General features: G+C 44.1%; 1 protein-coding gene across 5 annotated transcripts; it reads left to right on the forward strand.

Moving 5' to 3' along the window:
- The first annotated feature begins 419 nt into the window (after window positions 1–419).
- CYREN (cell cycle regulator of NHEJ) lies at window positions 420–13,244 on the forward strand. 5 transcript variants are annotated; one of them, XM_043967284.1, is made up of 4 exons: window positions 420–574; window positions 4,058–4,283; window positions 5,800–5,875; window positions 8,371–13,244. In XM_043967284.1, the coding sequence occupies exons 2-4, from the start codon at window positions 4,141–4,143 to the stop codon at window positions 8,614–8,616; spliced, it is 465 nt and encodes a 154-aa protein (XP_043823219.1). In that variant the 5' UTR covers window positions 420–574; window positions 4,058–4,140; the 3' UTR covers window positions 8,617–13,244. The 5 variants fall into 5 exon arrangements, with proteins under 5 accessions (XP_043823219.1, XP_043823218.1, XP_043823217.1 ...); XM_043967283.1 differs by having other exon boundaries at window positions 421–574; window positions 4,061–4,283; XM_043967282.1 differs by lacking the exon at window positions 420–574 and adding an exon at window positions 759–860 and having other exon boundaries at window positions 4,061–4,283.
- Window positions 13,245–16,270: the final 3,026 nt, after the last annotated feature.

The following is a 16,270-nucleotide window of genomic DNA, read 5'->3' on the forward strand; positions in this document are numbered from 1 at the left end:
AAACTGTGGGTCTGGGTGGAGACCCCCTATGGGGTTGCGTAACTGAATGGGGGAGGGGGTCACGAAAAATTTAGCAACAGTAAAACGTTATGTATACCTATTTTATATACCTGCGGTCTTAAAAATTCCGAGTGGAAAAAGTTTAAGAAGCCCTGCCTTAGAATAACAGCAGGTGTCACTTTTCAGTTGGCAGTATGGAGTCGGGTTTTTTTTTGGGGGGGGGGGCGCTTTCCTGTCATTCTCTCGCTTCCCAGCACGTGCTTCGTGCCCAAAGCGGGTCCGGAACACCACTTCCGGGTGGGCACAGGCTCGCTCTCGCGCGCGCGCTCTCTCTCTCTTTCTCTCTCCTCTCTCCCCCCCCCCCCCCCCCCCCCCGGCCTGAAATGGAACTGGGAAAGATTTAGCGCGATAGATGAAACTAGGACAGAACCGGAGAAGGTGGTTTTCGAAGCATGCGGCCCGAGAGGATCCATAGACTTGGCCCCGCGTCACCCCGGGGAGGGGCGGGGCGAGGCGAGCTAGGAGCCTCTGACGCCGAGCACCCGGCGGCGTCGGAGCCTTGGCAGCGCTAAAGGTAAGTTTCACTCCTGAGGGGAAGGCCCGCCCCTTCACGCTCATTTTTAGAGATGAGGACGCCCAGGGAGGGGGCGGGGGGGGGGGGGAGTGGGCGTAGCTCCCAGAAGCAGCGCCTCGAGCGAGGGAGGGAGCTTGCGGAAGCCACACGACCTCGTGCCCGCCAGCAGGGGGCGCCCAGTCCTTAGCATCCGGAAGTGGCGGCCTCTCCTCGGGGCGGGTCTAGGATCTAGCTCCGGGAAGTGGAGAAGGCTCGGAGCCGGGCGGGGGGCCCCGAACCCGTGACGGTAAAGGAGAGCGCGTGCTGGGCTTGGGGCCAGGCTGGGGCTCCGACTCTGCCTTCCCCCAAAGAGGGAGGCCGCATCCCCGGGACCGGGGTGGAGAGGAAGGGGAAGCGGGGGACGGGCTCAGCTGGGGAAGGGGTGGTGCTAGGTTGAGACCATCCTGTCCTGTTGGGGTGGATGGGCTGGACTGGGCCCGCCCCGTCCTGGGGGAGGTGGGGAAGAGACCGGAAAAGGCCCTGGAAGGCCGAGTAGGTAGCTCTCTGTGCTGGCTGTCCAGGTCGAGGGCGGGGCAGGAATCCTGGCTCTTTGGGTGACTCCGGCAAGTCACTTAACACCTTCGGTGCCTCAGTGACCTCATCTGTAAGAACAGAAGACCCCCCCAAACCACGAGGCCGGTGGACTAGGTGGGCCTTTCCCGGCTCCCGTAACGCGAGATGAAGGCAGTTTGATTGGGGGAGCCGGGGCGGGAGAGCACGTACTCTTGAGTTAGAGGTCCTAGGTTCAGAGCCCACCTGTGACCCCCTACGCCCCCTGTGACCTTGGGTTACTTGTTTTACCGCCCCCGGGACCTCTTCTTTAACATTGACGCGGCTGGACTAGATGGCTTTCCAAGCCCCCTGCGGCTCTGATTTTAGGAGGGGAAGTAGATTGGGGTCTAAGGGGGCTAGAAGGGACGTAAATGAAAGGGACGTGGCGCCCTCTGCACGAATCCTCATCCCCAGGCTCAGCACCTCCTCGGGCTTGGGTGCTGTGTCGGGTCCGTAGGGCTTTCTAGGAGAATAAGGTGTTTTCAGGGAGCTTTTATCTGGTTGGGGAGGTAAGGCAGGTAGACATGTCAGGGTACAGGTCACCACATGGAAGGAATGATCCCCACGGCTAAGTCGGCTAGCATTTATTAAGCACCTACTAGGTGCCCAGCATGTGCTAAGCCCTGGGGATACAAAGAAAGGCAAAAACATCACCCCTGCCCATATTCAAATGTGAACTCAGATCTTCCCAATTCCATGACCAGCACCACCTCGATGGCCTTACATTCAAGGTGTATGGAAGGTAATCTCAGGGGGAAATTGTGGGGAAGGGGAGAGTGGCAAGGGGCCAGGGATTGGAAAGTCCAGAAGGAGGTAGGAGTTGAACTGTTGTTGTTGGTTTTTTTTTTTCCAGAATTTTCTCTTATTTTTCCCCCAATTACACGTAAAAACAATTTTCAACATACATTTTAAAAACTGTTCCATTCTCTTCCTCCCTCCTCACCCCACCCCATGAACACAAGCAATTCAATATGTTATATATATGTAGTCATGCAAGACATTTCCATATTAGGTTGTGAAAGAAAACAGACAAAAAACTTAAGAAAAAGAAACTAAAAAAGTTATTCAGTCTCTATTCAGTTCTTTCTTTGGGGATGGATAGCATTTTTCATCATTTGTTCAGTTATCTTGAATCACTACTGCTGAGAATAGCTAAGTCATTAGCTGATCATCTTACAGTGTTGCTATTACTTTGTACACAGTACATTTCACTTTGCATCAGCTTGTGTAAGTCCAGGTTTTATGAGAGCATCCTGCTCATCATTTCTTATAGCACATTAGTGTTCCATCATAATCTCATCCCACAATTTATTCAGCTATTCCCCAATTGATGGATGTCTCCTCAATTTCAAATTCTTTGCACCAGAAAAGGGCTTCCATAAATTTTTTTGTATATATAGGTCCTTTAACTTTTTGGTTTTTTATCTCTTTTTGGATACTGACCTAGTAGTGGTATTACTAGGTCAAAAGAGTATGCCTGGTTCTATAGCCCTTTGACCATAGTTCCATATTTCTTTACAGAATGTTTGAATCAGTTTACAACTCCAGCAACAGTGCATTAATGTCTCATCTCTCCCATATCCCCTATGACATTTGTCATTTTCCTCTGCCGTCCTATTATCCAATCCAATATATATGAGGTAGTTGCACAGAGTTGCTCTGACTTGCACCTTTCTAATCAATAGTGAGTCAGAGAACTTTTTTTCATATGGCTATAGACTGCTTTAATTATTTCATGTGAAAACTCTTGATATCTTTTGATCATTTATCAGTTGGGGAATGGCTCTCATCCTAATAAATTTGTCTCAGTTCTCTATGCGTTTGAAAAACGAGGCCTTTGTCAGACAAACTTGAGTTAAAATTTTTTCATATGAACTGAGTCTTGAAGGAAGCCAGGGGACCCTCTAGAAGATGAAAGTGAGGAGTGAGAACGTTCCAGGCTCTGCTGAGAGACAGTGAAAAGGGAGGGAATTGGGAGGTGGAGTATTGTTAGAATTCAACTGAGTGAACTTTTGTTGTGTGTTGAGGGCATTTTGCTAGGGCTATGGAGGGTAGGGCTTCACTACCCAGATAGGACTAGGCCTAGATTTTACAGATCTAAGAAAAGAGATTGAGGGGGCAGTTAGGTGATGCAGTGGATAAAACACTGGCCCTGGATTCAGGAGGACCTGAGTGCAAATCTGGCCTTAGACACTTGACAATTTAACTAGCTGTGTGACCCTGGGCAAGTCACTTAACCCTCATTGCCCCGCCCCCCCCCCAAAAAAAAAGAAAGAAAGAGAGAGAGAGAAGATATCGAATTCAGTGAACATTTACAATACCTGTAATAGCTGGGAGGGCAAAAACAAAGTTTAGAGAAGACATGGCCTTTGCCCTTGAGCCATTGGTACATTAGAGGGATAAACAATACAAAATAGGTCGTGATAAAGTCCTTTTTGGAATAAGGGTATGTGACAGTTAAAAATATGAGAGACATAGTATTAATAGGCTGGCAGGTTATTAATAAAAGGATGATCTATGGCCGTCTCTCTAGGACTGAAGAACCCTAATACCCTTCTAACTTGACAAGATTGGAGGAGTGTTGTATTAAAATGAAGTCTGGGGATAAGTGACTTAGGTCGCTCAAATCTTGGTTAAAAAAAGAAGACTTCAGAGAAAGAATGCAGAGCCCACCCAAGCTGATCAGGGTACAATAGCTTTCACGGGTGTGGTTTGGATGGGTCAGATCAAGATGAATCTTACTTTGCTTTTTATCTTTCTTATGATATTTATGTTACTTGGAAACATTGTTGTTAGTCAAGACAACAAGCATTTCTCCTGAGTGTCAGGCAGGCACTGTGCTAAGAATCCAGATTTGACTTCTGCTCCCCTGACAAGTGTTTGGTTTTGAAGCAGGAAGGTCATCAGTGGGCAACCCCTTCGCCTCTGGTACTTACTACGTGGGTCCTGAGCATTCTTCCAGGGAGGCTGGAGAGATGGCAGATCTACACCCTGAGAGAAAAAAGAGAGACCTGCCTCCGTGGATGACAGCCCAGGTGGCTGAGAAGAAATCAGTGCCGATGTGGAGGCCGGCCAAGAGGAGGAAAGCCGCAGTGCAGACGGCAAATTCATCATTGAGGTGACTTTTACGGATTGCTGCTGCACAGCAGCAGGGGTTTAGGGCCCTGTTAGTTGTGAATGAAATGTAACAAAAGGGTAAACCAAGGCATGTTTCTCTAAGCAAGATAACATTTTATTCTCAGGTCAGTTTCCAGCCAGAGACCCTGAGCAAAAGGACAGCTCCCCTTTTATAGGTTTTGGGGAGTGCAGAACAAAGAAGAGAACAGGGTAGATGACATCATGGAGTTGTGGGTAACATGATGGTTACATAGCTGAAGCATGGGGAACAATGTGATTAGCTAGAAATTTGTAATGAGGGGTTCCTTCCCCCCCGAAACTAAGAAGTGGCCATTGTTTGAGTCCACCTCCAGGGCCAAAGATAAGGGCCCAGACTTCTTTGGACAGCAAACCAGATATCCCAGAAGGATAGCTTAGTGGTGTAAAGATATTAGGCCTGACTTTGGCATCCCCGAAGGTTAGCAGAATTACTTGAGGCAGGAAGAGAACAGTGATTACCAAGAGAACTGGATCTCTAAACTCCACCTTTTACAGGCCAACTAAATTCTGAGCTAAATTCAGAGACAATTAACTGTAAATAGAATCAGTAAGAAAATGATACAGGATCATTTTAATCTTCCCAGAGGGGTAGTAAATAAAAGAACTGGGGGACTTTGTGGGTAAGAGGCTAGGTGCTATGGGTACTGGGGTGCTCAGAAACTAGACACTGGGATGGTCTGTCTCCCTGATCCACTGGCCCTTCCAGGGTCTTTCCTCCACCCTTTGAAACATTTATTTTTTGTTCAATTAAAAAAAATCTATTTTCCCTCTTTTCTACCACTGGGAAAAAAAAAAGAAAACCCTTGTAATGTGCATAGCAAATCAAATTCACTAACTGGCCATGTTCAGACAATATGTATTGCATTCTGTACCCTGTGTCCATCACCCCTCTGTCAAAAGGTAGGCAGCATCCTTCATCATCTCTGGAATCTCACAAACACACCCTTCAGTCTCTCTCAAATCAATTTTTCTCAGATCTCTTCTCTAGGCTTCTATCAATACTTAGCCACTTCATTCAGAACACATTTCTTTAGCATATACTACATACAAAAACTATATGTGGCCTGGTGAAGAGGTAAAGGTAAATGAGATATGGTGACTTCCTCTGAGTGCTATTTGGAGAATCAGCTATCATTGGAAAATGTAGTGAATGCTGATGACATAACAAACCAGGTATCATCCAGGGCACATAGTTAATTGTGTTATTTTCAGTTGCTTGAGGGATTTAACTTCTCCTTTGTGTGTATGTGGATCTCAAAAATTTTACCAATTGGATATATGTGAAGGGTATATTATGGGGAAAGGCAAGGGCTGAACAGTGGTTTCCAATTTAAATTCCTTCATCTGGGATCCCCTAAGCTCTCATTCTTGGCAGGGAGGGCAGGGAATACACCATTCTCAGATCCAGTTTCCCCCTTGTGTATATGTCTGGGACTCCCCTTGCATCCCATCTTTGCCTTTATTTCTTTCTCTTTCAGTCTTCCCCCTATACGGACTGTGTACTTCATGAATGAAGCCGAATTGGTGGATGTTGCTCTGGGTATCCTGGTTGAGGTAAAGACTTTTTATTTTAGTGAATCCCCAGTTTGTATCTTTGTGAACAGAAAATTCCTGAGGCTACTCTTGAGGTCTTTAATGTCTAATGCTAATAGAAATAATTATTGACATTTCTGATTGCCTCAACATGATCTAGTTGGGGTTTGGGGGAAAGAAGAAACATTTATCAAGTACCTGTTATGTGCCAGGCACTGTGTTAAGCACTTTACAAATATTTTACTTCATCTTCACAACAACTCTGGGAAGTAGGTGCTGTAATGATCGCTATTTTATAATTGGGGAAACTGTGGCAGACAAGTTAAATGACTTGTCCAAGGTCACACAGCTAATAGGTATCTGAGACTGGATTTGAGCTTAGATCTTCCTGACTCCAGGCCCAGCATTCTATCCACTGTGCCTCCCAGCATTCTATTCACTGTCTTCCCCAGCATCCTATTTACTGTGCCACCCAGTTGTGTAGTCTAATGTAGTGGTCTTCAAACTTTTTTTTGATCATGCATCCCTGTTAGTAATTTTTTTCCCTTGTGAAAGAGTAGGGTGGTGTTAGTATGTTGATTTTTTTTTTCCCCAGTGGAATCTACACAGCCTGGTGCTGTGGACACGTGGGTAGGAGTTAGGTTATAACTGCTCTGAAGCAGCCCAGAAGAGAGAGGTTTGCACAGTCCTGGGAGGGGTGAAAGGATACAGTCTCCATGAGTGACTGTTGGGGGAAGGGTGACACATCTTCCCACTCTCTGATTGGTTGATTACATACCCCCTGGGGTTAAGCCACAACCTACTTGGGGCTATGAGGTAGCCCCCACTTTGGAGAACTCTGATCTGGAGGAAGGGGAACCAGCCTTGATTAGAAGAGCTGGGTTCACGTCCTGGCTTTCACTAGTTGTTAGATTTTGGGGGAAATACTTTTCTTTCCCTCTTTTCTTTCATGCTTGAGCAATAATCCTTATAATGGTGGGAAATCCTTACACTGCATAACTTACAAAGTTGTCATGGGGGGCCATCAAGATAAAATATGTCATACACCTGGTAACTGGAAAGCACTGTGTGACAGTGAACCCGATTGTGAAGGGTTAATTACTCACCTCTTTGGCCTTCAGTTCCTCATTAACAACATGAGGAAATTGTTTTAGATCAGAGATTCTTTAGCTTTTCTGTACCCATAGAGCCCTGGTGAAGCCTATGACTTCCTCAGAAATATGTTTTTGTTTTTTGTTTTTTTTTCCCAGTAAGGCAATTGGGGTTAAGTGACTTGCCCAGGGTCACACAGCTAGTAAGTGTTAAGTGTCTGAGGCTGGATTTGAACTCAGGTCCTCCTGACTCCAGGGCTGGTGCTTTATCCACTGTGCCGCCTAGCTGCCCCAGAAATATGTTTTTAAATACATAAGATGAAACCAATTATATGTAAACATAGTTATTAAAATATTTTTAAAAACAGAACCTCTATACTAAATAACCTATAAGTCCTTTCAAGTTTTCTTACTCTTTGGCGTTTTTAATGATACCCTCAATCAGCCTTCTCTCCCCAGCTTACCACATAAAATCTTGGTGATGATGGTGGTGATGATGACAGCCAAGTCTCTTAGCACTTAAGGTTTGCAGAGGGTTCTCGTTGCATTCACTGATTTGGTCCCTGTAGCATCCCTGTGAGGTAGCAGTTCTATTATCTGTATTTCTCAGAAGACTGAAGCTCAGGCTCACAGAGGTGAGCAGCTTGTTCATAGTCAGGCTGCTACTAAGTGTCAGGTGGGATTCTGAATCAAGGCCTTCCTGTCTCTGTCTCTCTCCCTCTCCCTCCCTGCAACCTGCCATAAGACACATCTTTCTGAGTCCTCTCTCATGTTTTCTTCTGCCCACTGTTTGTGTGTCCTCATACAGACTTGGCCTCCTCAGAATATGGATGTCTGTGTGTGCATCTGCCGAGCTATTTGTTCTGTCATGGTGATGCTGTTTTTTGTTGGGAGATAGAAAGCAGGAGAAGGATTCTGCCACTGTGCATCTGTGACTTTTTAATGGGTCTAGAATGGTTGCTCACCTGCTGCTCCCTTCCCTCCTTGAGTTCCTTTGAAGTTCTCTGAAGTTCTCTGGCCCTTCTCATTCAAGGGGGGATCTGCCTCATTAAATTATTACTTCCTGTTTTCCTGTTTTTTCTTTCTTCTTTCTGGTTTGGGGCTAGAATTTGGCTTGATTTCCTGAGCAAACTCTTTTTCCCTGCCCTCTTCTGCCCCCTCTAGTACTGACCTCTCCCCACAACTAATCAGAGGTGTGTACATATGAGAAACTGGTGGGGGGAGGAGTTGGGTTTGGCGAGGAAATGTGGGTGAGTATGGAAGATAGTGACAGGGAAGGGAATGACTTATTTGGGTCATCACTCATTTGGGAATCCAGTGAAATTTTGGCTAGAAATTACCCTGGACCTGTAGGAACTTTGTGTCCTGTATAAACAAACTAGCATGTCAGTAAAAACACTGTCTTATCATTTTCCCCCTCTTCAGTGCCATAAACAGGAAAAGCCTTTGGAGCACACATTGCTGCTGGGGACTGATAAGGACCAAACCACCCAGGCTGGGTTCCCCTGGGCTTCAGAGAGCAGTGGTGATGGAGAGGAGGAGATGAATGATGCCCCTCGGACAAGGCCCTCAGGCAAGCAGGAGGAGTCAGCCTCTGGCCACAAGAAGAACTCAGAAGTTGAAGAGGATGAGGATGCATTAAAATATGTGAGGGAGATCTTTTTCAGTTGAGAAGAGAGATGAAGAATTCAGAGAACATTTTGCTTTGAGTATGTTGGGATGCTTCCTTGTCTCTAGTTGCTATGTTTAACCAACAGGGAATGCAGTGCTGCACCCTGTGTCTCCCCATGTATCCTTTAGCCTTGGGCAGTGAAATCACAGCAGTCCGAGCTGGTACAGAATTAATGGTGTAGTAGTGAGCGCTTGAGTCTGTGGCCAGGAAAGTCCTCACAGTTGTTATGGTCTATCTACTTCAGTGTTAAGCATCTTAGGTCTGTGGCTCTGGAGACTCTGTGGTCAGTTTATCCAGAGGGTAAGCACATTCTGGAAAAACTGACTCACACCAGTCAAGAGCATACAAGACTAATTAATATGTACCAGAGAAGAATTTATAATGGACAGTGAAGAAGGGGACAGTTATGTGTTGTCGTGAAAATTTCTAAGTCCAAAGAAGAAAAGAAATAGTAAAGTCTCTAAGCCGTAGAAAATAGGTTTATTGAGAGAGGGTACCTGTCTCACAATAAAGCCGGTCTTAGGTCTAAGACCCAAATACCCGGAGTACAGGGATCTCAGTGGTTTTATACTCCTACAGGCTCCTCCCATTGTACGCTCAGAGCATATCCCAAATTGTACAGAAAGAATACATTGAAACATGGTTACCAATAAGCAAATCATACACATGAGCATTCAGTGGCATGGACAGGATCACCAAATGTGACTGGCACTCAGCCAGCTTACTGATCTGGCCCAGACTATGTCACATATTGTGTCACAGAATGCTGTGGTCCTGAGTCTCAATGCTGATTGGTCCCTTCAGCTTAGAAGACTATTTCTAGTATTGTGGTTAACCACAATGCACCTTTTTAAAAAGAGACATTACAACTAAGCTGGTTTGACTTGGAAGAATTGATTTGGAGACCCTATCTTTGGCTAAAAGTAGAAAGCCTCGGGTGCGCCCCACCTGGCTCCCTTCACTCAGTGGAGGTATGCACGAAAACCCCAAGCCCCAGGTGTGCCTCACACGGAAACCCTGTGCCTCAGCTGGCCTTGGGTGTGACCCTAGGGGTGCCAATGAATTAGCTTGGGGTATGTGGTTGGTCGGTCTGAGTTTCCTGTGAGAGAAGGTTTTTTATTCTGGAGTGGGGGTAGAGAAAGGGGAGCGAACGACAGAGAGAGAGAGGGGAACGAGCAACAGAGATGGAGGGAGGAGAGGACTAGAAGAGAGAGAGAGGAGAGTTCAAGGTGGCAGGTGAGAAAGTTAAACTCGGATGCACAGCGGGATAGAGAAAATTAAAGACAAAGCAGTTGAGTCAGGTGGCAGAGGTTAAAAGTTGTATTTCCTGCTTTTCTTTGTCCTTATTTCTAAATTTGTTCCACATCAATAAACCCTGTTGTGTATACTACTTTTGTAGTTGAGGCCAAACTATAAGCTCTGAGTCTGATCCATATACCCAAAGGGGGCTTTCCTGCAGGGAAAATAATAAAATATGGACTATCCAGCACAGTTTGGGTGAGATTTTCCCCACCCGTTAGATATAAGTGATTTAACTGTGGTAAAATCCGTATTATATGAGATAAATGGTGATTATGTATTCTTTAGTCTCTTTAGTTAGTCAGTGTGGATATTATATCATTTGTTCTTTATGTGTTCTGAATATTCTTTAGTAGCTTAAGCTAATGTAGTACTTGTAAACTTGTCTCTTGACCACTGTCTCTCTCCATTGTGGTTACATGTTCTAACAAGAGTCTGGATCCCCCAGGTTCGTTAAGCCCTGTACGGGCCCCCAATCTGTAAGGGCCAAATTTAATATGGGAAGAGTTCATTGAGAGGCCAGCTGCAATACTGGGACTCAGAAAACAACAGGGGACCTCTAGGTCCCAAGCCTCCTCTCTTCCACACTGCCCCCTCTCTAACTGCTTCTCCCAGACTGATGAGAAACGAGATTAAAAAGCCTCCTTTCGACAAAAGAAAAAAAACACAACAGGGTTTATTGATGTGGAACAAATTTAGAAATAAGGACAAAGAAAAGCAGTACTGAATTTGGAGTTGGGACTGGGTTCAGATTCTGACTCTGCCACTGAGGGTAACCTGTATGACTAAGCAAGTGCCTTCTTCACCTTTGGATCTTCAGTTTTCTTATTGTAAAATGAGGGGATTTGACTAGATGGCCTCTGAGGTGTTTCCAGCTCTCCATTGCTGGCCCTTTGACTAGAAAGTTTATAAGGTTCCTTTCAGCTTAAATCTATGAAAGAGTTCAGGTGTTTTCTGTGCCCTGGGCAAAGCCCCTGCTGCCACATCCTGGTTATTTCTCTTTGTTACCCAAGTTGCTGCATTGGTTTTGAAGCAGAGCATGGCATTTTATGTTCTAAAGCCGGGCTTTCAAATGTGATGTAAATTTGTCATCTCTTTGCGGGAAGATGATTCTGAGTTGATGTACTGTTTTTGGTTTGTTTTTTAAGTTATGTCTCATCTACCCCAGATCTGTGGCATTGCCCCAGACTACCTGTCCTAGTCATCCAAAAAAATTCAAAAATTATACATGCTGGGAAATGTGCAGCAAAAAATAAGTCTCCCAAGCCTCCAGAAAAGCCAGCAGTTTATTTGGTATCATATTTTCGGGTTCAGTGCTCCCTTCCAGCCTGTGTCAGTTGTTAAAATGATGCCATTTGTAAAAATGTTCTGTTGGTGTTGAATGGAAGCTTCATTGGGGTGCTGTTCTGAATACGTGAAATGAAAGCATAAGAAAAGAGTGTGAGGTGACCATCTCTCGAAATCTATAAACATTGCTTTGCAGTGCATCAGGAAGGGATACCAAGAGTGAATTGGTGAAAAAAAAACCTTAAATTCCCTTCCTGATATTATGTATGTTTCTTAAAAATCAAAACAGGATAAAAAAGGTAATGTGAGATTAAATCGGTTAAGAAAAAGAACTGAAACATTCCCTCAGTAATTTTGGTCATTTTAAAAAAAGTGATGTTTCACTAAGACAAGGAGTTAGTTGACTTTTTAGTTGTTGATGACTTCAGGTCTTTCAGAATCACAACGTAGCAGAAAGAGCACTAGATTTGTTATCAGGGTGATCTGAATTCTAAAGTCCAGGCTCTGTTACCTGTTAGCTGTATGTGACCTTTGAACAAGAAACTTTGCTTTTTTTGATTCTTAGTTTCTAGGTCTATAAAATGGGTATGATTTGTACCACCAACCTCACAGGATTTTTTCTTGGAAAACACTGTGAATCACTAAGACCTATATCACTGTGAGTAATTGCTATTTTTACTGCAGACATCTGTTATTTTGGCTGATGCACTTGTTCCAGAAGTGCTGACCACACCTCTCAGTTTTAGTAAACAATCTTGATGAGTTGCTATAGTTGGAAAAGTCATCATCTGATGGCCAATTCCATAGGCTTTCTTTTGAAGTCTCTGGATTCAGGCTGGTCCTGGGAAAGCAGAGAGAATGCATTGAATCCATCACCAAGTCCTCTTGAAAGCCTTTCTCATGTGGTAGAATCCTAGAACTTGTCATACACTGGTTCAGTTTTCAGAAATCCATTGTTGTCCCTGCACTATGATGAGATATTGGAGTAGGACATTGGGAGAGGAAAATGGAGGATAGGGCTCCTGGAATTCATTTGCATAGAGAATACAGGTGAGGAAACTCTCTTCCAAGGCAGTTTGGCGCTTTCTCTGTACCTCAGAGACTTGCCTAAAGCCCAGAGGTCACATAGCCATTATAAGTCAGCCTGGAAAGCTGGACGTGAACTCTGGCCTCCCTAGTTCCAAAGCTCTCCCTCTCTCTCCATCTCGTTACACTGAATCCCAGTTGTTTTTCTTTTAGACTCCGTGGGCCCCGTGGGAGGGAATAATGGAGGTGCATAACTAGGTGGGGCAGTTCATCCTGAGTCAGTGCAGAGTTGAAAGGGAGGAAGATCACTTCCTCATGTTCCCTCCAGGGTTCATTGAAGGAGGAGGCTGCCTTATACTCTGCTGCTTCTGTGGCTCCGTAGTCTTAATCAATAGGAGTGATATCTCCACAGGTGCAAATAGAAGCCCAGGCATGTCTTCTCAACTGATTCCAATTCAGATAAAAGGAAGATAAACCCTCCTTTGGTTCTTTGGATATTTCACAGATACTGGGGCCACACAGAAATTTCTTAACCTTTTGTTATTCCTCATTTTTGTTACAGGACTGGCTCTTCTCTTTTTCTGGCCATACATGGCCTTGGTTATATTTTTTACATTGCTTCATGCATGGAAATCATTATTGCTGTTCTCTGTTCCCATGATCCAGAGGCCTGACTAGGTGAAAATTCTTTTGCCTCCTCCCATACTCTAATCCCCATTTATTTTAACACTCTCTCTCCTCAGTTCCTATCCTTCTCTTTCTTTTCCTTCCAGTGTGCTCTCTGGAATTCCCACTTAGAATCAATTTTTATTTATATCTTTATAAGGAGGATTTATATTTATATATTTTGCTTTTACATCACTTACATTTTACTGTGGTCTTCTCTGTACCTCCTCCCAGAGAGCCATTCCTGGTAATGAAGAAAAAACCTAAATATCAAGAAGTTGGACATTATATAAAATATTAACATCTTGTAATAATATCTCAGGAACTTTCAAAAAATAAATTTTCATATTGGTGTCTGTTGTCTTTATGTCACTCTTTTTTTCCTCAGGATCTTACCCATGTCAACCAGGTGTGGAGGTCCCCAGATATCAGGGTAAGGAATTTGTATTTTATTCTGTGGCAATAGGGAACTACTGATTGTTTTTTAAGCATGGGAATGACATGGTCAGACCTGTCAGGTGTGGGAAAATTAAGGTACTGATGCTGCAAGATATCATGTGAAATGAAGAAAAGGGAATATTTGCAAGAGAAAAACGTGGAGGTCCTTGTCATGGATGTAGAAGGGATTCGTACTTCTACAAGTAGGTGGACGCCAGGCTTTGGTTGATATTTGGATAGCAACAGTTCCCAATTAAAACTGTCCAAGCTTTCTTCATATGGAATTTGTTGTTGCAAGTAGAAGGATGAGGACATAAAAGGCAAAGTAAAGAAGACACGTTTGACGAAGTCAGAGCTGGTAGAGTGTAGATTGCTATTCCAAATACTTTGGGGAGGAATTCTGGCCTGCCTTAGACTCCCCAGTTAGTAACTTTCAGGATCTTGGACATTTTGCCAGTAGAGCATTGTGGAGGGCCAAAGTCTACCTGACACTAGATATAACTTTCCTCAAAAGAAAATATTGTTTTATATAGATTAGATTAATCTTGGAGGCTTCTCCTTCATCATACTCTGGTTTATGCTCCCACCTGTTTCCTCCTCTGAATAAGTTTGGTTCATTTTGTCCTTGCTTTGGGTTTCTGAGAGGAACATCAAACTAGGCTCATATCTAGGTTTCTGTAACACAAGAAAAAGGGCCCTCAACTCCCATGTAAGTATTTGGGCTAACAAAATATCAAATATAGAACAATCTTTAACCCATCCATAAAAAAAGATGCATACCTTTGTCCATACACACTCAAAACACTGCTTCTTCTTTGCTTATCTATCCCAGGGAACAATACAGTACTCCAGTGTTCTGGAACTACCCCAGCTAGAGCTGGAGAAAGAAATCAGGGTGGCTAGAGAGTTGGGCAACCCACTCCTCACCACAGTATCCTCATTTCCCAAGGACTTAACGTAGTCCTCCAGACTTTGTGTTAGCCTTGGTGGAGGTCCTTTCCTCCCTCAACAAGCAAAATGTACTTGGGGGTTAATAAAGAATCAGTCCCCAGTCTTCTAGGCCTTCATTATCCCCATAAACTCGATTTTCCAGGGAAAGGCAAAGTCTGGGTTTGTTATTCCATGTTGGGGCCCTCTCTCTGTTCCTTCATTTTAGCTCCTGCTTGGTTCAGCAACTCCAGTATTCTTCCTCTGCTGCTTCACTGAGTCTGGCTAAATTCCTAAGGTCCTGGCTTGTTCCAGGAACTCGTCACTGTTTTGCAATTTCCATTTTTGGGGATCTCTGGAGAGGTTGTGTGTTGATGTTCAAGGTATCCCTCTCAGGACCTGCATCTTGGTTTCAGTAGAGGCCCTCTTGCTGCTTAGCCATGTGACCTCTAGCCTCACTTTTAAAGGTTAAGCCCCAAGGCTGATGAATTACCAAGAACATCAATGGTTTGCAGTCCTAGGGACAAGGGGAGTTCTCACAGCTCACAGCTAACTTTAACAGGAATTTCATCTCTTGAGATATCTAAAGCCATGATAAAGTCCTCCACAGTGAAGACTGTAAGGATGGTAACAGTGGGAGAATAGGCTCGATCACTGCAGAAACAAGCACAGTGACCGGATGTAACTACTGCATGCAAATCCTTTAAACTTCTATAAATTGCTAACATTTTAAAATGCTATCCCCAATCTATAACATGTATACACATATTCCTATGAAGAGAATGGAATTAGATTAGAAATAAATTTCCTTTCTAGGGCCACTCTGTGCTGTAGATAAGCTCACTGAGACCACTAATTCCCAATTCCAATTCCAGTCAGACTGACTAATAATGAAAGGGAGAAGGTGGGAATTGACCTACCTGTGTGACCTTGGGCCACTCACTTATATGGACCTCATTTTTCTTACCAGTAAAAATAGGTGGTTTGATTATATCTCCCAGCCCCATTCAGCTCTAATAATTGGTTGTATTGTATGATTCTGTGAGGAGTGGCCAGCTTGCATTGGAGAGCGAGGCCAGACCAGGAGAGAGATCCTGAGCTTAGAACACGAGAGAACTTCAAAGGCATTACATTCCCTGAATTATCATCTTACTGTCATCTCTTACTTTCTGTATGATCATGGGTGAGCAGCTCTTCATTGCTGCAGTTTCCCTATCTGTAAGATGGGGGTTGTGCTCCTCAGAATTGTTAGGAGAACACTGCGTTGTAAGTTTTAAAGTGCGCTATTAATGTGAACTCTAATGAACAATGTCGTGGCCTGGCAGGGGGCTAGCTGGAGCCACTTGTTACCTGCATGACCTTGGTCAAATTACTTCTCTGGGCCTCATTTTTTGTAAACCAGTCTAAGGTGAGAAATAGGAAGGATAAAAGCAGGGAAAGATTTAAATCTGAGCTACCACATATGTAGATATAGATAATGGAATGTGGGGCCTGTGAGTTGTATCAATGCAGCTAGCAGGGAGGCATGGACAGGTTATCTCTAGAATCCAACCCACCTCTCTCCTGCCTGGAAGGGAGCAGAAAGGACACGGACTAGCTGCACCATTTTCCTGAGATGGTACAGACATTGTTTCATCACCCTTCACAGATAGTTCGTTGTTTTTTTTCTTTTTTCTTTTTTTACAAATTGAAGGTTTGTGGTAACCTTGCATTCTGCAAGTCTATTGGCATCATTTTTCCAACAGCATGTGCTTGCATCATCTCTGTCGCATTTTGATAATTCTCACAATATTTCAAACTTTTTCATTATTATTGCATCTGCAATCAGTGATCTTTGATATTACTGCTGTAATTGTTTTGGGGGCACCAGGAACTGTGCCCATATAAGACAACAAATTAAATCAGCAAATGTCTGATTGCTCTACCAACCTGGCCCTTTCCCCATCACTCCCTCTCCTCTAGCCTCCCTATTCCCTGACACACAACAATATTGAACTTAGGCTAGTTAAT

Source organism: Dromiciops gliroides, chromosome 5 (assembly GCF_019393635.1).
Source record: "Dromiciops gliroides isolate mDroGli1 chromosome 5, mDroGli1.pri, whole genome shotgun sequence".
NCBI classification, from domain to species: Eukaryota; Metazoa; Chordata; class Mammalia; order Microbiotheria; family Microbiotheriidae; genus Dromiciops; species Dromiciops gliroides.